This window comes from Plectrocnemia conspersa, unplaced genomic scaffold (assembly GCF_051122295.1).
Source record: "Plectrocnemia conspersa isolate PC_06_02 unplaced genomic scaffold, ASM5112229v1 ptg000002l, whole genome shotgun sequence".
NCBI classification, from domain to species: Eukaryota; Metazoa; Arthropoda; class Insecta; order Trichoptera; family Polycentropodidae; genus Plectrocnemia; species Plectrocnemia conspersa.
Genome location: NW_028277166.1, coordinates 11,289,704 through 11,312,333, shown reverse-complemented (window position 1 = coordinate 11,312,333; position 22,630 = coordinate 11,289,704). Strand labels below are relative to the sequence as shown.

The 22,630-nt window shown below is 32.9% G+C and overlaps 3 protein-coding genes across 8 annotated transcripts; 1 reads left to right on the top strand and 2 right to left on the bottom strand.

Moving 5' to 3' along the window:
• Positions 1-3,557: 3,557 nt before the first annotated feature.
• sta (stubarista 40S ribosomal protein SA) lies at positions 3,558-5,515 on the bottom strand. 3 transcript variants are annotated; one of them, XM_088181354.1, is made up of 6 exons: positions 5,136-5,515; positions 4,942-5,070; positions 4,524-4,757; positions 4,195-4,359; positions 3,934-4,125; positions 3,558-3,851 (listed from the first exon to the last, which is right to left on the bottom strand). In XM_088181354.1, exons 2-6 carry the CDS (start codon positions 5,038-5,040, stop codon positions 3,606-3,608), a joined length of 936 nt encoding a protein of 311 aa, XP_088037480.1. In that variant the 5' UTR covers positions 5,041-5,070; positions 5,136-5,515; the 3' UTR covers positions 3,558-3,605. The 3 variants fall into 3 exon arrangements, with proteins under 3 accessions (XP_088037480.1, XP_088037479.1, XP_088037478.1); XM_088181353.1 differs by having other exon boundaries at positions 5,434-5,515; XM_088181352.1 differs by having other exon boundaries at positions 5,451-5,515.
• A 2,633-nt stretch (positions 5,516-8,148) lies between these two features.
• drk (growth factor receptor-bound protein 2 drk) lies at positions 8,149-18,414 on the bottom strand. Of its 2 annotated transcripts, XM_088181351.1 has the most exons (6): positions 18,281-18,414; positions 13,231-13,328; positions 13,032-13,151; positions 12,791-12,956; positions 12,544-12,576; positions 10,382-10,497 (listed from the first exon to the last, which is right to left on the bottom strand). In XM_088181351.1, exons 1-5 carry the CDS (start codon positions 18,356-18,358, stop codon positions 12,571-12,573), a joined length of 468 nt encoding a protein of 155 aa, XP_088037477.1. In that variant the 5' UTR covers positions 18,359-18,414; the 3' UTR covers positions 10,382-10,497; positions 12,544-12,570. The 2 variants fall into 2 exon arrangements, with proteins under 2 accessions (XP_088037476.1, XP_088037477.1); XM_088181350.1 differs by lacking the exon at positions 12,544-12,576 and having other exon boundaries at positions 8,149-10,497.
• Positions 18,358-22,071, top strand: Ucp4A (Uncoupling protein 4A). 3 transcript variants are annotated; one of them, XM_088181347.1, is made up of 6 exons: positions 18,358-18,491; positions 20,251-20,321; positions 20,405-20,606; positions 20,670-20,846; positions 20,918-21,140; positions 21,204-22,071. In XM_088181347.1, exons 1-6 carry the CDS (start codon positions 18,434-18,436, stop codon positions 21,373-21,375), a joined length of 903 nt encoding a protein of 300 aa, XP_088037473.1. In that variant the 5' UTR covers positions 18,358-18,433; the 3' UTR covers positions 21,376-22,071. The 3 variants fall into 3 exon arrangements, with proteins under 3 accessions (XP_088037473.1, XP_088037475.1, XP_088037474.1); XM_088181349.1 differs by having other exon boundaries at positions 18,490-19,219; XM_088181348.1 differs by having other exon boundaries at positions 18,490-19,226.
• Positions 22,072-22,630: the final 559 nt, after the last annotated feature.

Below are 22,630 nucleotides of genomic sequence, written 5' to 3'. Positions count from 1 at the left end.
CTGAAATAAAAATAGTTTTTATTAAATATAAACAATTATTGAAGCTTTCAATCAATAAATGTCATTATGTACGACCTAACTCGATTTTACTATAATTATTTATCACAATATATATCTACGATATTAGGAGAATCTAGGAAAACTTAATATGTGGGAATCGATCAGAATCATAATTATATAAGAATCATTATTTCCGATCTCCCAGACACGACACGTAAAAGAATACTTCAGAACATTAGACGTCATTATAATTATGTGCAGCATAATTCGTTACTAAATTGTGATTTTTATGTATTTTAAATTTAAGAATAATCTGAAATCCGTTTTAAACTATATTTAGAAAAAATCGAGGAAACCATATTCATCATCTTATAACTACGCCACTATTTATGTCAAAGACAGATTAACACTATATTTATTATTATAAATTAATAATCATTCAGAATTGTATGGAGTATTGTTAAACGCAAATAAAAAACAATACTTATAAAATATCTTCTAGCATCTTATAACACATATTACAAATCTTTGAAACAAAACATCAAATGCTTGTAAGCGCATATGATTCATATTTTTCACTAATAAGTTGTGAAAAAATGTCTAATAAGTAATTTCACAGAAATTATTTAACAATGCAATTTAATTTACCGTTAATATTCTACCGACCAAAAATTCTATTATAAAAGGTCATTGCCCTATTTCGTCAACTGAATCAAAATGTACATCAATTGTATGAAAAGTATTTAAAGTATAAAATATATTTTTCAATACATACAATTTGAGCATAATAAATATCTAAATTTTCTTTTTCACCTCATTCCGGCTCTGCCTTTGACGCCTGCGCTGAAGCTTCAGTTTTCCGCCCTCCTTCCTCCCCCATTTCATCCCCCACGGCTTTATTTTCCCTCAACTGCCGTAACCTACCATCCACCCTCGGGCGATCAGCAGGCTCATTCCCGTGACGAAGTCTCCCCACGAGGCACGCAGCTTCCGAAATCGTCTTCCGTAATGAGCGCGTGGAAATCTTCGCGATTTTTCCATATCTTCCAGGTTAGCAGTGTCCTACGCACATAAACATAAACATCTGAAATACTAACCTTCACACCGGCAATATTGCGTATACGGACAATTAAACAATTTTGAATTTTGGTCTTAACAATAAATTTTACGTGCTATAATAATCTAACAGTGATGTTCTATTATCATAATAATATTTTACGACCATGTTTTTTATAATAGTGTATAAAATAAATAAATAAAAGATTTTTATAATAAATTAATGAATGTTTTATTGTTTAAGATATATATCTACATATATGAATCTTTATTATAATAAGGCTGTTTTGAATAGTATGACATTGAGTGCATTCCGGGTGGCATATTATACGGTTTCGCGAAATTTTCACAGTGACTGCAAGGAACATCGTCCCACATCCACCACACCGTCACCAAAAACAATCCGTTAATGAGTAATAAAATAATCACAGGCACTAAAAGTCGAGTCAACAGTCCTTTTATTCCGTGTTTTAAAAAAACGGCCATCACACTCTGAAGAATTCCTTTCAAAAACATGGTAGGCAACTTGACTACATACGATAATATCCCCTTTTCGTCGCCGTTGGATAATAATTTTCTAAATTCAGATAATAATCCGAACACTCCGCTTAGTTTTTGAGTCCCCAATGGGTTGAATTCGTCTTCTTCGTCTCTGGCCGTCTTCTCGTGTTCTTTGTGATGTTCTTTTTGGTGTACATTATGATGTTCTTTGTGTTCTTCCGGCTCGCTCGTTCCATACGGCTGATAATCGTTCGGATAAGTGTAACGCATATTCGAACTAGCGTTGTGTTTATCGCTAATTGTAAAAAGAGCATCGTTGACTGAAGATAAATCGAAATCCGACTCTCTCGATTTAGTATGGTTGTTGACCGAATCGAAATTCTTGCTTTTGACCGGCTCTCCGAAATAAAAGTGCGAATTGTTGGTTCCGTACGCTTTTTGATCATTATCCTCGGAAGCTCTAGCCTTTGTGTCGTCACTGTTCTCTCGCTGTTTTTCCATTAGTTGCTTTTGTAACGCGTATATTTCGCTCTGCAGCGATTTGAAGTCGACAGCCGGAAATTTCTCACTTGATTTACTAGTTGTGGTGGTGGTAGGTGACTGGGTCGTCGTTTTTTCAGGTGGCATCTTTGTTGTCGTTTCCGCTTCTTGTCTCTCCTTTAAGATCTGCTGCAGTCTGAGTATTTCCGTCTGGAGCTGCGTGAAGTTCAGCGTGTTTTGCTCCCTCGGTGGCTCCGATGGATTTTTACTTCCATTATCGTCCAATTGAGGAAAAACCACATTCAAGCGAGCAACATTTTCACACTTGACCAGCAAAATAAAGATTATGAAAACACCTAACACACGTCCACCCATGATTACGACTAATGAAGAATCATTTTAATTTCAATTGTGAAAATATTGAGCAATAGAACAATGTCATAATTAAAAAAAACTATGACTAATTCTATTCAATTCCATTGCACACTATAGAAGCGCATTCTTCAAATTCGCTACCGTTTTGCAATACGCGAATCAACTTGCGCAACCCTGACATTCTGCTGTACATCAAAATCCACGTTGAAAGTCCGATTTTAGTTTTATAGTCCGTAGATGTGAAGCTTTTCTTCAAGAAGCACAATACTTTTTCATCGCAATACAAATTCAAATTCGTAGATTGATCTAAGCGCATCGATTTAGAAGTCCTAGTGGAATTCGTCAGTAAATTTTCAACGGCTTTCTTAAAATATCTAGCGGTATTGTCTGAATCTATAAATTTACCGAACACGGTCGACGTAAAGAGCTTCAGTGGAATAATGCGGCTAATGAACGGCCATAGCAAAGCGAATTTAATGAGCAGCTTTCCAATGAAGAACAACTTCAAAGGCAAGAATAGTATCTTCATCAGGATAGACGACAAAATCAATATAACGATAGCCCCGATTAACATTTTGACAAACTTCCCTGCAAAATTAGCAACTTTAGTTAATCCATCTTGAGCCTTTTGAATGTAATTACAAGACACTTGAGCTTCGTATTCGTGATTCGTGTTGTAGTACGAATCCTCCTGAACCTTATCTCTGATCGGTACGATTCTTCTATCGTTGCCAGTCGGGTAATATTCCATCGCCGATTGATCTTCATAGTTCCAATCTCCTTCTTGATATCCGCGCGGAGCACGTATTCTGATTTGCGAGTAATGCAAAAGAGGATCATACGGAACAATGGCAGGTTGATCGGTATGATTCAAAGAAACGACTAATGACCAAACACCCGAAAACACTAAGATAGAACAGAGCGATTCCATCGCGACCCAACTCGATGGAAGTCAGCGAGTGAATCAATCGTTAGAACAGCTTCAGATCAACAAGCAGATGATACAAAAGCATTGATCCGGCAAATAACAGCAGAAAGAATCGATTTATAGCAAAACCAGTCTGTCACACTTCCGCTCGATTGATTTTTTAATCTTATTATATTACACTTATTAAAATGTTGAGGTTGTATTAAATTAAAAAATGTTTATTTTTTATCCAATCTTTAATTGCAATCAAGAATGTGTTACATATTTATGTCCAGTTTTGGGCAGCACCTCCCCAAGTGCCAGATGGAGCGGCCGAAGCGGCAGTTGCGGCCCATTCGTCTTGAGCGGGCGCAGGCGCAGGTGCCGGTGCGCCCTCCTCAGCTGGAACTGCAGGAGCGATATTGTTAGTCTGGGCTCCGTCTTCGATCCAAGATACGCCTTCAGCGAGGCGAGTGGCAGTAGCATCACCCTCGGCCCAGTTCTCATCTGCTCCAGCAGCAACGGGAGTGGCCTAGCAAAATAAAATACATTGATATTAATGTTCACTTGAATATTTCAACATCTACTTTATAAACTTATAAAAGCAATCTTACGTCAGATTTAACTTCAGCTTTTGGCAATGCGACCAATTCCTTGGCTTGCTCTTCTTTCTCGGAATCTTCAGGGTCACGGTAGAAGAACAAATCGACTACAACTTCCCATTTGCCTTCACGTGGAATGACACCACGAAGGCGGAGCACCTCGCGAGCCAACATCCACCACATCAAACCAGCAGAGTGATGAGACTATAAAATTGATGAAAAATTATTATAGCGCATACATTAAGTCTTTAATTGAAAATTAGATATATTTACCTTAGTATTGCAAGGAATTGCAATATCGACGAAACGCAATGGAGAATCAGTATTGCAGAAAGCAATAACAGGAATGTTGACGTATGACGCTTCAGTCACGGGCTGGTGATCAGTGCGGGGATCTGTGACGATCAACAGACGAGGCTCACGGAAAGCAGCTTGTATCTGAAATCATATAAGTCTTAAATAAATAACGCATACAATAAAATATATATTAAATTATACTTTTCTATATAATCAGATGTACAAATAATCATTAAAAATCAGTGGTTCCTTAGTATAAACTCATCATTATAACAAATAAATAAATAAAACAAGTCGAAACAAACCTGATTGGTGAACGCTCCGGGGGTGAAACGCCCTGCGATCGGAGTTGCGCCAGTGTAAGAGCTGAACTTCAACACGGCACGTTGTCCGAATGGGCGAGAGGAGATAGCGAACACATCAGCTGAGTGATCGATGGCTGCGATCGCCCTAGCGGCCAATTGGAGTTTCTCCCAAGTGCGCTTCAAGTTGATGATGTGAGCTCCGTCCGAGCGGCGCTTGTAGATGTATTGTTCCATCTGAAATGTACATATAAAGTATTAAAAAACGAAAAATATAAAAATCTATTTTATTTATTAACAGAATACATCAGTTGGGAGAATCAATGTTCATCAATTATATGATCAGTTTTTAAAGGAACAGAATGATACAATCATCATTTAGTATTTCATTAAAAAATATTAATTATTTAGGTTATATTACCTGGTAGTTGACTTGCTCTGAACCGAGATGAGTGGTCGCAGCCAACATTTTGGTAACGTCATCCTCGCGCAAGGCGAGCACATCCAAACCTCCCGACATTGTTGCGTTTACAAAGAGTTACGGTGAAACCTATAAAAAAAATCCATTTAAAGAAAGCGCTATTTACAGTACAGCACGTGGTTTGACATATTTACAAAATGTGAGGTTATGTTTTCAGAGTCGCCGTTCAACCTCAATTATATGCATCATGAAAACGTTAAATGAAAGACACGAGCTTTATACTTCATCATCGACATATTAAATGAATAGAACTCTGACAATCTTGTTATTCTATCGGCGAAAACATCAAACGTCATGACTTCCCGGAAAGTAAGAAATATATAATATCTACCGTATATCTAAACAAAATAATATCTAATTCTTAAAGAATGAACAGTTGAGAACGTTTCTGTTTGAGTCTGCGCAAAAATAGAAAGAGGATGGCGGAAATACCAAGAGATCGAACTCACGCGTATAAATGCCACTGGGAGCGGATTACAAATGGACGATTGTAGCGGCTCACGCAGCCTCGAACACATGTTTCGCCGCTCGTTTGCGAACACGCTAAAAAATAATTTAATTCCTTTACATTCAATGCTTATAATACTTATTCAGCATAATTGAAATTATTTATTTATTTACACCTTGATTTTTTTTAATTTGACGCCAAAAAGTTTTTTTTTTACTTTTTGTCTAAAAAACTAATATTTTGTGAACATTATAAAATAATACACCAGATCGTGTAGTTGAAGTCAGAGTCGCGAAGTTGTGGTATTTTAAACAGAGTTGGAGTTATTAAAAATTGACAAAATTCATTTGAGAAATTGCAATCGTATTTTTTTGCGAAAATGTTAACGGAAGACAAACTGATTTTAAGAAAAAAATATTAAAATACCATCTCCGAATTTTTTATAAATAAATATCGATACCGTGTTAAATAAAATCAAATGTCGCTTTCATTCGGAGCGACCACCTGTATAACCCACACCTCGGGCCGGCCCTGATTGATACTTTTAATAAATATGTTTTAAATGTATAGCACATACGCATGAAATGTAATAATTTAATCAAATCAAATCATAATCCAATTTTAACACTTTTCTATTATTAAATTTCGTTACTTTAATTTACATATTTATTATATATTATTCGGTTTTTCTGGATTTTTTATATATAGATGTTTTCAATATTTTTTATAAAATTAATATAAAATATTTTTTGTTACGGTAATTTATTTATTGGTATTATTTTCTATAGAAATCATTTACATTCATTTAAATTAAATTAAATATTATATAATTTTAATGTTATTTATTAATTATTTCTACAATTATATTACTATCTGGAGTACCGCAAAATAGTGAAATATCGACTGCCGTACATGTACGGCGATACTACTCAAAGTGTTAAGGACATTCGTTGATTTGTCATCGCTGTTATTTATTTTTGAAGTGCAGTGTGACACTGAACGATCTTAATTTTATTTTCTAGGATTTATTTTAAAAAGGAAAGTAGCAATTATTATGAAAATTATATTTATTGTATTATTGTGTTTCGATTTGGTTAATTAATTATAGTTCATTTAATATTTATATAATAATGTCTAAGCTCGGAAAAATAAAACCACTTTCCGCCCAATTCAAGAAACTAAATTATAATGTCTACCAATTTATAAAGAACTTTTTATAATATCATAAATGTATGTTAAATAAACATATATTTTTTTAAATAAAAAAATAATATGAGGTGAATAACGACGAGACTAGCTTATAAGAATTTATTGTGCACAATTTTTGGTATACGACGCCCTCTCTATTTATTTCTTTACTCTATGAGTACACGCATACAACTACAAACCGAAATCTTTATCCCGAGCTTACTCTACACATTTGTATATACAGAATACGCATGGTGAATTATTTGTTATTTTACTTAACGTATAATATATATATTTTTTTATTAAATTTATTTTTTGTACCTACTTTTTTGCATATATCATTATAATAAAGCAATAAATATGAATTTGATAGATTTGTGTTGTTTTGCTTAATGATTTTTTAAAATCCTTTTTTTAATTTGAAAATCATTGACATTATTTTATTGTTGTTTAACGCGTTTATTTCAAAAATATACAAGAGTACAATAGTATACAGACATGTTGAATACACAATACTGGTTCATAATTATTTGTATTGCTATCGATTATATGCTGGCAAAAATAATCTTATTGAAATTGTTAATATCGGAGTCGGAAAAAAATTAAATGACTCATAGACCTGTTCCCAACTTAAATTTTGTGTGACATTTATTTAAAATTTTTGTTTGTAACCTTTTTTTTCTCCCAACTAATTAATAAGCATTTGATTTATTTTCGGATAGCCATATTTTTTGTGATTCTGATATCTACATTGAATATTTTACCACTGCTGCTAATGAGTATTTAATGGCTTATATTTTTTTACTCTGCCTTAAAATTGCAGAATTACATTTTAGAAATGTATTTTTTGACTACCACGAAAGTAGCGATTATTATATAATCATAATTCCGATCGATCATCACAGATTAGGTTTTCCTAAATTTTCCTAATCTCACAGATGATTTATTTCAAAATTAAGCTTCGTCATGTATAGTGACATCTATTGATTGTAAGCTGTATATATAGTTCATAATTTAGATGTCACTGATTTACAGGCTTTGATTTCAGTCTAATGTCTCACTACCTATTTGTAGATGTAGATTGGGTATACTACATAGTATCGCATTGGGCTAATGACTGTAATATTATAACGGAATATTTACAATAAATATTATTTTTTAAATGTTTTATATTTAAAAATCCTTCTGACTATTATTGGACTTATACTTGTAAATAATTAGCAATTAACTACACATTCTTATCTTAATTAATTAGTAACTGGCGATGTTTATTGCTAAGATTTACACGCTTACATCGAAATTTACTTCCACCGTTACAAGTGTTGATCACACAAAATTTTCGATGTATGCTTACACAGCTGGATTATTACATTGATTAACTCGCAAAATATGTATTTCATTTTTAATATATAAACATATACTCATTATCCACACTTTTTTATACAATATTTGTTCAGGTTTACACATAATCAATTAATAAAAAGGCAATTAAGTCGAAATAAAAGATTTGCTTTTACAGATAAGTATTTATTAGTAAAAAAAAGAAAATACTATACATTGTCCATTAAGTTGATGTTGAAAACTTAAAATTAGGTAAAATATATATATTTCACTATTTTTCTATAATCATATTTTTACTCCACCAAATCGTAAAACAAAGGCAAGCGGCAGATTTAATTCACTTCAAAGCATCGTCGAAAGTTTAAATATATAATAAAAATGAAATTTACACTAAAGGCACCAACTATTTAAAGCAGGCCGGCAACCGCTCGCGCTTGTTGCACGCTCCAGTGGGAACGCCTTCTCCACGTACAGATAGATATACAAGTTCTCAAAAATATATATGCCCAATATAATACTCTCAGTCTCTCTCTGTGTACAATCGAACGTCGCATATAATAATCACTTTTCGATACAACCGCGGGGCAAAATGACGCGCACCAATTAAATGCGTGGAGAAGGGCGCTTTTCTCTTATACACTATGTGGTATCAAACAGAAAAATGGTTAATGGCAACACGGAGAGTCTCAGCGACCCCACCGACGAGTCTCTGCGGAGACATTAATAATATCTAAAATTAGTATATACAACAGTGATTAACACAATTAGATCGTAAAACACCCATAGGTCAGGCTCTCAAAAAAATGGATAAATAATAAATTATGCAAAAAATCTTTCTGTTCGATGTCCGGTTCATTATTTTCTATATATTTATATGTAAAATCTTATTTTCGTATCAGATATTATAATTATATACGCAAATATATATATATATAACTATATATATATAAATACATACACATATTGTTATAATTTTGTAAACGCTCACCTGTCATTCATATAAAATATTCATACAAAATTAAAACAAAACCGACACAAAATTATACATGTCATAATGATGAAATATTGCATATCAAACGGATTACATTCAAGTTGTAAAATAAAACTATATCTAGAATATTAAATCAAAGAAATGTAAAAGTTATCATACTGTTATATTTATATAATGATCTATTTCACATAGCTAATTACATTAATGAATGTATACATATATGATAACGATTTGCGATAGTCATAGATGTACCTTACGTGCCAACACTGATTTAACGAGTGTCATTATTGAAAACTTTTAAAAATATATGCTTTTCATATTTATATGCAAGTAATTATATATAGATGAAAATTTAATAAAAAAAAAGCCCTATAACACTTAAAATTAAGGTGGCACAGCAATAATATAGGATCGTCTTCACCCTCAAATAAAAAAATACTCCGAAAATTAAAACGTCAGTCAAATCATTAACTCTTGACAAATAATGCCATATTAATGTCTGTTTCGAAAATTAAGATTGGTAAAAATTTCAATATTGACAATTGTTAATTAATAACACAACATTCTCACACTTTGGCATTAAATATTATCATTATATAGAAAGATATTCTTGGTCTAAAATTTAATAATATTTTCTTAGCCACCCTCAAAAATGCAGTATAATTTCACCGTTGACGTCAATGTTGCTTAAAAAATATAAATACGTATATTTAAAAAACTGCAAATTGAATGAATTTTAAATTGTATTACTTAAATAATATAGGAAGTATTCAAGAAGGAAAAAAAAGATATAAATGTCGTTAATACTAACATATTATATCGTAAATATAAGCACTGTATATATCATACGAGCAAGCGTTAAATGAAAACTTACATGATCATTTGTTTATTATATGTATAAAATTTTATATGCGTCAAAGCGAACATGGTAAATTAATAATAATCATACTTTGATATTTAAGAATCCCTATATATTATTATATATAGTAACGATGAAGGCAATACAAGACTAAAATATCAATTGTGACTTAAACAAATAAAATAAAATAAAAACACAAATAATAAGCACAAAATACAATGTTGACCGTTCACAATATACGTTCATATAAGATTATGTCGTGTGTACATAAATATGTATATAAGATTTTTTAAATGCATGTATGCATAACCTTATAAAAAAAATACACTCGCATAAACGTTCGACCTTTAAAAGGTTTGCATATGCAGTCGTTATATTTAAAATGAAAATATTACTCAATATGTATAATACCGATTGTTTTATAAATTCTCTAATGAAACATATTGTCGATACGATAAAACGAAACAGGACGAGGGGGGTCGGAGGAAACGAGTACTATGAGTGGTAGTTCGTGACGTAGGTGGAAGGGAAGAGACCGCGTCGGTGTGCAATTTCTCCCTGCCACCAGTGTTGGTCAGACCGGTCGAGGACGGTGATGACATCGCCGCGTCGAAATTCTAGCTCTCCCGCTTCCTGTGGTGTGAAGTCGTACAGCGCCTGCACCAACATCTGCGACAGGGAAATAAAATAAATGCAACAAACTCTCGACGGTGTCGTTATTACTTTGATTACGAAACAAGACGATGATATGTGATAAATTATATGAGCCCATCATAAACCAATTCAATCGTTCGATTTGATCCAAAAAGATGTTCAATGATAGCAATCCTTCATTAGCATAAATTCGAATTTGTTATAAATAAATGTAAAGCAAATTACAATAAAAATGTAAAATTTTAATTTTAGCATCATCAGCAAACAAAATTTAGAATAATGGAAGCAATATTCTATGTATATATAAATGATATATAATAAAAAGTAGAGGATCTAAAATCCTTGGAGAACACCCAAAGATAACAAAGCAGTAACTAATCATATAAAGTAATCGATGTTAAAACATCACAACAAAATTATGGAAAGTTTCAAAACTCTATAGATATACTAAGACCAAAACCATAGAGATCAAACACACACCTATTATAATACAATAAAAGTTCAAACACGAGTGAGAATTTAAACGTGAATCTCATTACCGCTTTGTTTAAATATACCTCTATAAGATCGGTATAGCTTTTTGGATACATGACTAGTACTGAACTCATGGCAAATGAGAATACTCAAATGGTTTGAAATATGGTCTTATACACCAAAAGTACACTCTAAATAATAAACAATGTTGAATTTGATATTCCAATACATCCCAAGTATTATAAAACATATGGATGGCATTTAAAGATAGGTGGATAACCACATTTTTACTATCCATTTACTTTCAGTTTGGCTTTTGATAGGATCATATACGATCTCGTTAAATAAAATTATTCATTACATGTTAAATGTAAATATGCGGCTTACCAAGACGATCGTTCACCCGCGAATCTCGTCAAATTAGAAGTTTTCAGACGAGCAATGCAAATTACGTATTATGTTATAGATTGTTACGACCAACCATGCAAACAAACCTAGCTGCCTTTCGAATCGCATATCGAAAGATACGTTAGACGCGCGTCATACTCATGTAATAAAAAAGCTCCTATATCCTCAATAGCCGATATAAAACAAAAATAACCGTTACGATTTGACAAAAGGTGCGAATTAGTATCGTTAAAACAGACAAAATCGGTGAACACCTATGATAAACGCTTCAACGGCTACGTCGATCAAAAAATAATCCGAGTACAATCGCATACACACGGTGGTTCTAAATAAAAAATATTTTTAACGCTCATATCTCATTAACTGATAATACTTTAAAAATATGAACCAATTAAATCCTCTCTAGTGATGTATAAGTTTAAGATTAGAGTACCTTTTTTATTAGCATGGCATACTTTTGAGATGCATCGAGCTGTTATTTTTATAAAAAAAGTTCATTTCAAAGATCATCATCAATAAAATTCAACCCCAGCAACGCCTCTTATCCATATCCCATCTGAAGCTTTACACCAGGTTTTATTTATTTATATAAATATGATATTATATACATTAATGGAAAAGGCATATTGTAATAAACTAATTTTATTATATAGGTGTTGTCAATACGGAAGAATTTTAATAAAACCCAAAATTCATTAAAGGTTCATCATGAAATATCAGATTTTAAAAAATGTTTTTTATATAGTTTTGGCTAAATATGTGATACATTAATGGAAATACTTTAAATGAACTTTTATGTTTTTATTTGTTTATAGCATCAACAGTTCACAAGCATTCTCAAAAGTACAACTTTAAAATCATACATCAATAGAAATAGTTTGAATTGTGTTTTTATTATGTAGCATTAACAGTATATGAGATATAAACGTTCAAATCTAGCACCGGTGTTTATTGACCACCCTGTATAGAGAACAGAACAGTGAAGCATAAAAAGCGACATGCCAACGTTTCAATAATTAAAAAAGAAAACACAATTCAGCACAAATATATATGTCAACATAAAATTATACATGACGATATAGAAAATATTATTCAATTAGTTCTCCATTAAACATTAATGTAGTGCGTAACGGAATGATTACAATGAAAATACATAATCTTTTTGAACAATAAAAGTACCTCTGCGAAGGGTACTGGCGCAAACCGTCAGACCTGTCAGAAGACCAATGATTAGATAGACTGAAAACACATCACGAACGCCAAACATCGATACGCAATTAGCGCAAACAAAACTCTCGCGCGCTCCGTCGGTCGATCGTACGAAGAATTCTCGAATCGGATCGTCGAAATATACAAAAACACTCGTTAGGATTATGAGACGTGTTTGCGTTCGAGAGCAGCGTCAGGCTGCGACGCGCATACTGACCTCTTCGGGCACCATGTCTCTCAATTTCACGTCTTGAGATCTGGATACCGACGTGCTGCGATGATATTCTACTAACTCGTTTAAAGATCCAAACTTAACGACCCAGAGGAAAAATTTACCAGAGGCGTCTCTGAGAACTTTGAAATGTTGGACGCCTTCGGAACATCTGTAAAAATAAACAAAGATTAGAAAAAATGTATACATAAGCCATATGTACAATGTCAGTCGCGTAATAACTCACTTGACAGATAATGAAAAATCACCAGGGCTCGATTCACTAATTCTTATAAGAAAGCTACCTTCTTGTTTATTTAATAAAAGTCTTTCGGCATCTGCTCTAGTTATGCGTCCATAATACCAGCTAAAAATAAAATTTTGTATAATGTGTTAAATACGTAATATAAAAAATAAAATAAACAAGTAATTTGATAATGACTCACTCGTGATTTCTCATATTTATGTAATTACTAGGGATAAGACCTTCCTTGCCATCCAGCTCCGCTCTATACCAATTGAGATCGTCCTCCATGTTGAGGACCTAAAATTAAAAAATATAATCATGTAAAAATAAATTAATATATACATAGGATGAAGTATAACATTAAATAAAATTTTGTAAAGTAACTCTCTAGGAATTATAAAAACCTAAACCTGCAACTGAAGGAAAAAATCATTTAGGAATCTGAAAAGGATTAAAAACTTCTACGATTGACAATTGATCGAGAGCGACATTAAACACAAATTGTCAAATAGCACGTATTTTTCTAGTGCAAAGAACAAAAATGTTTCTATTAAACATATATTATAATGGAATAAGTATTCAATACTACCAACAATCATTAATATTACACATTTTATTGCCCATATATTTTAAATGGCAAAAAATTAACAAGATTCGACAATTAATTAACTAAATTACTTCATTATTACATCGAATTATAACCATTTTACCGAAAAAATATGACAAGGATATTTGAAACAATGTCATGTATGCTCTTCATAAAAATATTGTTAGCTATTTGTAACGAAATATGATATTTACAATTTAACCTTCTCATTTACTGTGTATAATTGTAGACATGGACTATATATGGTAACATTTTAGTTAATTCATTAATTTTAAATATTTGCGTAATATATTATACATTTGTACACATTAATAATTTATATATAATGTAACAACAAACTAATCAGAGTAATGTGACGAAATATTTGTCATCATTCCCATCATGGTCATCGTATGATTATCATTTGAAGATTGATTCACTTATTTTAGTGTCTATGTAAGTCATTTATCTACTCGATATAATTTCAAACTATTTAAAAACACATGTTCATTTATGTACTCAAATATATACTTTTTGATTATTGTATTTTCAGTTTATCATAACTGTATTGAAAACTTTATGTGTACAATTGTCAATCGAACGTTATTATCAGTTTTCAGCATATTAATATTTTTGAATTTATTCATGACTTGATAATCAAACTGTTAATGGCATTATGAATTTGGAAAATTTGATAAGAGTTTAATTTACTTAATTTGCGAATGGAAGTTGTTAATATATTATTAATCTGGCCATCGTGACCATGCAGGTTATCCCAATGCGTCATGAAGGCACACGAAAATGTGTATGCACCTAAAAGAGATCTGCACCATTTCACATTAACTGAATTCGAAAAGTTCTAGCAAGCTCGTTGAGTAGCTAGAAGGCTCAATTTAGAGCAACATTCGCAAGGTTTGATGGTTAAGAATAAGGGACGCAACTGCGATTCTCTAGGTTTAGGGCATGCTACAGACTACGTCGAAAATACAGTGAATTGTACGCTAATGCTAATATATACATTTTTACTTATATTATAAGAAAATTCGCCAGGTTTGGAGATCTGGTAAATATACAGCTTCTCGTAAAAACAGCAAATTTGCATGTTTGCTGTAAACATCGTTATTCTTATAAATTAACTTTCTGTACGATAAGTTAGTTCGTAGCATCATCGGATATAGCTCTATTGTCTAGAATCGCAGCAAATCAAATACTACTTGTTGTTCGAAGATACAGGGGAAATTTCTCAGATATCTTTGGGAGAGTTGGGATACAATTAGGGCTTAATGGTTTTTAAGAACGGGGTTTAAAATAAAACTTGGTTTTCAATATTAGAATTGATATTCAAAATTTTAATTAAACGGTTAATATTTTAATTTGAAACTGTCTTAGTTACAAATAAAGAAGATAAAATATTTTAATAGTCAGTATACATAGGTACATATATTTTTTATTTAGCTTCGTTTTGAAAATATTTTTATTTGTAGTGCATTTTGTATTCAATACACTTCTCGTGGAAGGATCAGGTATAATTACTCCTGTTAGGTCTGAATCTCTTTAGTTCTGCAATGCTTAATTTTTTTTAACATTGAGGATATTGCGTTTGTTTATAGTCATTGTCATAACAATGTAACAGACGTTCTGGAGTACAAAAATCAATTCAGCCCACGGGATCGCTCCGTTGTATAATAGAATATATCCGAATCTTTGTATACAAATAGATAGAGACAGTCAATCAGAGTGTTACTCTTAAAGGAATCACGGAGGAATCGATTAATAACTTGAGGAACCTCGAAAAAAAATTCTAATTTGAAAACACTGAAGGTCGAATTTTTCCATATACGAGTCTACAAACAAAAGGACAAAAAAATTTGATCTTCTATTTGATGCTCTGAAAAGTATTAAACTATTTTCATTTCAGGAATTTATTTAACGACACTCAGAGATGGATCAGTAGACATTTTGTGTTCATATTTCCTCCAGAGGAACAGTAAATAAAATATAAAAGATAATAATTTTAATAAATTTAGTTTATTATTATAGTTTAATTTATCTTTTTGTTTCCAATAAATGTTAAATTAATTACTTAATTAAATTTTGTTTTATTATAATTTTTGTAGTATAATTTTTATATTAAATAAACGAAATCATACAAAATACTTGTATTATTCGTTATTTTATTTGAATTTTTTTGATAAACTTCAAAAACTATGTTTTATGAAATAAAAAAATTCTATAACCATTTTTTTAAGTCAGTTTTTGTGTAAGCCCTAGATACAATTCATTGCATTCTTGATGTAGCGTATAAACAATGAAACACTTTTTAAAGTTTCTGAAAAGCGGTGTCGATATAGTCAGCGATTCTGCACTGTGAATTGTGTCCCTTATTTCTGGCTATTAGGACGTCGGTGCTCGAGAACCATCCTCTTCCGATAATAATTGACACAAAGATGTTTTCAACGTTGGCTTCATTAAGTTTGCGCAGCTTACATTTTTGTTATCTTTTAAATTTTACAAAAGAATTCGTGAGCATTTTTAATAAGAATAGATGAGTTAGATATGCATATATATGTAAGTGTATATTTGAATATGACCGGACGTGTAGCATATGTAAATGTATGCACAGGGTCTTTTCAAAATATGCGAGATTTGAGACAAGTGATATTCGCAAAATTTAAAACGGCTTGTATTTTTCGGGTCAGAATATTAATACGGTTGTGGTTAGAATTTATATTAAATAGGTCAAAATGAATATTAAAAGGTCAAAATACAAGCGGCCAGAATAAATATTAGATGGTCCGAATTTATATTAAACGGTAAGAATTATTTTAACAAATGGTCAGAATCATTTTTTTCAGTCAATATTTATTTAAGTTAATAAAGAATAGCCAGTGTTTATATTGTTGACTGCGGTCGCTCGCATTAACCTGTCCAACAGTCAAGGTGTGAGTGAGATATTTTATAAAATAAATAATTTATTGCCCATTTATATACACATAAATGTTATATTTTTTAAATTCACATGATGGTTCTATATTTGTATTCTGGCCATATACTATTTGTATTCTATCCTGACTCTAATTAATATAATTATGACCAGGCTGTTAATAAAATTTTGATTGAGATTTGATTTTTATTCTGACCCAAGTTGATTTAAATTCTGACCATTTAATTTGTTGCCATTTAAAATTATGGACAATAAAATATGTAATATTAATGGTTGTTTGGTGGTATTTAATAGTTAATACACTAGAAAATTCACTTATTATTCCAGAATAATCTAAAACACACGCTATTTGATAATTTATGTTTAATGTCGCTCTCGATCAATTGTCAATCGAATAAATTTAGTCCGGAATGATTTTTTCCTTCAGTTGCACCCACCACCATGGTTAAAATAAATATATTCTCATGATCTGTTTCACTTTGCAAATAAAATAAATAGCTCGAGAAGTATACGGAATTTCATCTATTATTGAATAGATGATTTTGTCATAAAATGTTTATGTAAAAATATTTTAGTATTTTAATAGATAATTTATTTGAAATTTTGCAATGATTTCACTTCAGTTGCAGTATTTCTTACGCCCGACAAGAACTGACTACCAAGTTGTTTTGTATCTTTAATTAGGTTTTCAATAATAAAAAATTCTACATTCATAGTTACTATGCGAGGCTTCGATAATGAGATTAGTTTGACGTAATAACTCTAGCAATCTCAACTAAACCAGAAAGGCTTCTTATACCAAATTTATTTAAAGCGGAGCATAATAATTTCAAACATAGAGCTACTGGTTTAACAGTCTATTCTATTGTAGATGCGTACAATATATGAAATGTTGGAGAAAACCAGTCAAACCATGATGGGACAGATTTCTGATAAATAAATAATAAAAGGTTGAGAGCCACTGCTATAAGGGAATCCATTTTTAGTGTATATTTTTTTGGCTGAAAGATAAGTTTGATTATATATTGATAATAAAAGAATATATTATTTTTTAATTAATATAAACATTCCCTTAAAATAAACCTGTTTAGTATGAGAAATGTAATGAGGAAAATTTTCACTTTATTCGTAGAAGGTGAATCATTAACTTTTAACTCGAAAGTTTGTCTGCACTCTGCATCCACGAGATATAGAGAAACATAGGCATGCGAGATAATACATCGATAGACGAATTGAGCAGATGGAAATAGCGTAACCCGCTTATGGCATGACTCATATCCAAATGAGTAATGGCTCAGATGTCGACGCGCGAAAAAATCGATTGAAAATTTTTTATTGCGTGTATTTTTATTGTTGTAAGCGACAATTCGCAAAAATAAAAATATAAATAAAAAACGCGCAATTATAAAAAAACAAGTGCGATAACGCGAAGGCAACGGAAAGACGAGATTGTGGCTTTAGAATGCGGTTTCGAAAACGGGGCCCCTCGAAAAGCGCAGCCCGGGCGGAGCGAGAATGCGAAAAGAGGGAGGGGCCGGTGGCGATCGAGGCGGCTGGAGTGAAACGTAACCTAAAACGGATAATCGAGGGAGGCCGGGGAGGGTGCGGGGCGGAGGGGCGGGGTGCCGGGCGGCCAAAACTTTGACAGTTGTCGGAAGGGAGGCGCCCCCGCCGCTTTTCCGGTTCCGATCGACGACGACTCGCCCGCCGACGATATACCTTGAGGATCTGGTTCTTCCTGAAGCTGAGCTCATCGCTGGCGTTGGCGGTGAAGTCGTGCTTGGCGACGGCCTCCATTACGGGGGGCCGCACTGCTGCCAAACTAACGGCGCGCGAGGAAGCGGGGCGCGGGGCGGGTGCCGAGCGCGTCCGATGCGCGCTGCCGAGGTGTGGACCGCTTCGGTGGCCGCGGCCACTGCCGCCGAGCTAGGTTCGTCGTCCGTCCGTCTCCGAGCGCGTCCGTCGACCGACCCGTCCGACCCGACCGACCCGACCAATTTCGCCCGAACCCCGTCCGAGCGGTTTATCGCGAGCGCGTTGCGTAACGCGGCCCGAACGCGACAGAGGCGCTGCGCCCCCAGCACCGCGCCCTCGGTGCAATATCGGCGCGCGTTTTGATCGTCGCCTTTCTCGCGCTACGGTGACAAATCGACCGACGGGCTCGTCGCTCTTCGGCTTTCGATTCTTCGCTTTCGAATTTACCGCGCGGGCTTTTCTGTTGGCACCGCTGCGGCGCGAACTTGGTGTCGCTCGTTAAATTTCGACCAAAAAAATATATTTTCTTCTCCCCTCGCCCCTATTTATGATATTTCAAATGATTTATTCTCTCTCTATATATATATATCAAACCATATAGTCGTATTTATGATACGTTTACTATCTTATCCGAAACTTTTTTTTTCATTACTTAAACTCGTGAAATGACCAGATTCCTGCGCTCTCTTAATATCGCCGCACTCTCTTTTTCGCTCGCGTCTCAACTCTGTTGCCTCTCCAGCCGCAATACTTCAAAACGCCAAATCTACAACATTTCAACCCGTGCCGATTCACTGCGCATATTGACTTTCTTCCTAGTTAAATTTTTCAATATTAAATTTCTAGGGAAAATTTGTTGTGACCGATTCGGTTGACACAACTGAAGCGGCTGGCAGCACTGAGGTAAAATGTCAGTCTTTCCCCCTCCCTATTTAATATGTAAATTAGCGTTAATAAATATTTTCGGTAGTCTATAAGTGCCATCACCGCAACCAAGTCCTCTATCAAATATTAAAACTAACTTTACATTTTTTTATATTTCTGTCTTTTACTGTTAAAACACCGAAGCAAGAACATGTTACATTGGCAAATATTTTCTTCGGTACTTGTTAATTACATCGGCGCAACGCTAAGAAACCAATGGTTATGAAAATTAGTTCTAATTTTGGCCCTAACGTATGTGAAAATGGCAACAACATTTTGTTACATAAATACGTTTTAAAATTTAAAACCTTGCTTTTTTATCGCCGTGCGCGTATTTATTACCCAAACATCGTTTAATTGCGATTTTTAACCGATGTTTGGGGAATAAACAAGCGCATGGCGATAAAAAACTATGTTGTAAATTTTAAAACGTATTTATGTAGCAAAACATTGTTGGCCACTTTCGCAGATGTCAGAGCCAAAAGCCAGAGAATATGCTCGTATCAATCTGGTTTCTGTGCGTGGCGCCATAATTACCAAGTACATTTTCTTCACTTCTCCGTTTTAACCCCCCTCCCCATTTCAAATTAAAAAAAATTACCCATTAAATAATGTAAAAATGTATTGCAAAGACCAGTCGAAAGACAGTTCCACAATCAATTATTAACAGAAAAATTAACTCACAGATGTTTTAAATTGATTTATAATATATTATAATAATACGTTATGTTTATTGGTAAATTAATACATTTGAGACTAATTTTTTTTTATAAAGGGAATGACATATTGAATTTATTTTCAGAAACAATATCAATTAACGTATTTTTTTTTTCGAAAAAAAATTTAGGCAATAATGTTTAAAGCAACCATTTTTTCAATACAGCATTTATACTTATACATATATTGTATCAGTTGCATGCAATGTATTCCTCTGTAAATTAAACTAATCTCGTTGAAATCTTTTAAAATTGAAATTTGTGTTTCTATTAAACGTCTTTTTTTATTTACAGTCACTTATCCGCTCGACTTGACCAAAACTAGGCTTCAAATACAAGGAGAAGTAGCAAAAAAATGTGGAAAGGTCGAATTTTTAATTTGTTCTAATATAAATAAGATAAAAACTAATTTTAACTCACATTGACGATCTCATCTCGTATAATTCAGGTACCATACAGAGGAATGTGGGGCACTGCTCGCGGCATAGTCCACGAAGAAGGTGTCTTACATTTGTGGCAAGGAATTTCACCAGCAGTGGCTCGACACTGCGTTTATTCCGGAGCTCGAATACTAATCTACGAAGAGCTAAGAAACAGCCTGCACACCGGCAACAAATCTGATATATTTCCATTATGGAAATCGGCGTTATGTAAGTGCCTAACACAATTTTTAATCTGAAAGATATCTTAATAATGATAATTATAAATTATAGGCGGAATGACATCCGGTATGATAAGTCAATGGTTAGCGTCGCCCGCCGATTTAGTAAAAGTTCAAGTACAAATGGAAGGCAGACAACGACTTTTGGGAAATCCACCAAGAATAAACGGTGCCTGGGATGCATTTAAGCAAATTTTGCGTTCTGGTGGAATTCGCGGACTCTGGAAAGGTATAATCGAATATTAGTTGTTATGATAACGGTGGTTTATAAATTATACTTACACAAATCTGTCGATATAGGCTCCGTACCGAATATGCAACGAGCAGCTCTAGTTAATTTAGGAGATTTGACTACTTACGATATGGCGAAGCAATACGTTATGACTTATACGGGACTACCCGACGAGTGGCCTTTGCATACTTTAGCTAGTTCGGCGGCCGGCCTCGTGGCCGCCGGACTCGGTACTCCGGCAGACGTAGTTAAAACGCGTGTGATGAATCAACCGGTAGACGAGAACGGAAGGTAATGCCCTATATTACCATATCGACTATTCCATGTATATTAAACGTTTCAATTTCTTTTCAGGGGCTTATACTATAAATCTTCGATTGACTGCTTGAGAAAAACCATTCACGGCGAAGGATTTATGGCACTCTACAAAGGTTTTTTACCTGTATGGATTAGGATGGCACCGTGGTCTTTGACTTTCTGGCTTAGTTTTGAAAAAATCAGGCCTTATATTGTCGTTCACGAATGATTATGTTCTTGTTCTATTTCTTTATGTGTTAATGGATATCAAACCATTCCATGATTGTTTACTTTATAATGTTAAAATTTGTTTTTATGTTAACGACGTGTGATTTAAATTATTGTTTTAATTCAATTATTACTGTTTGTAAAGATTAACTATTTTTTTTAATCGATACAATTTTTACTTGTGCTATTTTGATTAGTTTTGTTATATTGTTTTAATTCCAATTGATTATTTTAATTTTTGACACTAGTCATTTTTAGTACAGTACTATATTAATTATTCACTCAATAATTCGTCAATTCTACCTCAGCAATAATTAAATAGTAAAAAACATATGATAGATAATTTTGTTCTATGTTAAGTAGCTTTGTTGAAACAAAAATAATAACTGTGATAATTTCACATACTTATATTTACTGCACAAACGTTGAATCGCTTCAATATCTTTGATTCGAAAATGGTACATACAGGGTATACCATATTGCACTATTTAATAAACGTTTCTTAATAATAATTACTTTCAAATATTATATTATTTTTAAATCTAAAAGTGCCAAAGTATCTTCATACTTTCAGAATTCAATATGCTCAATTATTTTACTGTGTCGTCATATACTTTATTGTTCTTTGAAGTATACCTTTAAATGTATAGTATAAAAATGTATATTTTATTAACGGCATTAAAATTAATAAAAACAATTGTGCTGTTTTTTTGCATTGCGTTACAGCCGCAAGTTGTATGGTGCATTGTGTTAGCAAACATAGAATAAAATTGCCTGGGAAAATGCGTAACACATTATACATTATACTAGAGACAATAGACTTTTAAATACGAAAGTACTGCGGTAGCATAATTAAAAGCTTTATATTCGAATGATTAATAAGAATACTTTTCAAAGTTGATTGTATAATAGATTTTAGTAACAAATTTAATGAGTAATAAGTAGTTAAAACTCTTTTACATTATATTCTAGTAATGTTCGTTTGGAATATAGAAAACAAAATATGAAATTATGCATAATGGTTACGATATCAGATAGCTCATATTTATGCTAATAAAACAAAATATTTAGATTCAATGAATGAAAAATTACATACAAGCATATTAGAAATGATAAAAATGCATCAAAATTATTTTTTCACATAAAAAATAAGAAGAAAGAACTGTCAAATTTGACATGTGACATTTGACAGATCGCGTTTGGCCAAAACAGCGCAAACACAACGCAAGCGCTGAACGCAATGGATACTAAATGTG

Coding starts and splice junctions, on each gene's coding strand:
- sta (XM_088181354.1), bottom strand. CDS start 5,040: ATGTCGGGAGGTTTGGATGTGCTCGCCTTGCGCGAGGATGACGTTACC. Junction 4,758..4,941: donor CAGAGCAAGTCAACTACCAG/GTAATATAACCT, acceptor TGTACATTTCAG/ATGGAACAATACATCTACAA. Junction 4,126..4,194: donor CAATTCCTTGCAATACTAAG/GTAAATATATCT, acceptor TCAATTTTATAG/TCTCATCACTCTGCTGGTTT.
- drk (XM_088181350.1), bottom strand. CDS start 18,358: ATGGAGGCCGTCGCCAAGCACGACTTCACCGCCAACGCCAGCGATGAG. Junction 13,152..13,230: donor ATAAATATGAGAAATCACGA/GTGAGTCATTAT, acceptor TTTTATTTTTAG/CTGGTATTATGGACGCATAA. Junction 10,498..12,790: donor GAGACATGGTGCCCGAAGAG/GTCAGTATGCGC, acceptor TCCCTGTCGCAG/ATGTTGGTGCAGGCGCTGTA.
- Ucp4A (XM_088181347.1), top strand. CDS start 18,434: ATGCGCGCTGCCGAGGTGTGGACCGCTTCGGTGGCCGCGGCCACTGCC. Junction 20,607..20,669: donor ATTATGGAAATCGGCGTTAT/GTAAGTGCCTAA, acceptor TATAAATTATAG/GCGGAATGACATCCGGTATG. Junction 21,141..21,203: donor CCGGTAGACGAGAACGGAAG/GTAATGCCCTAT, acceptor ATTTCTTTTCAG/GGGCTTATACTATAAATCTT.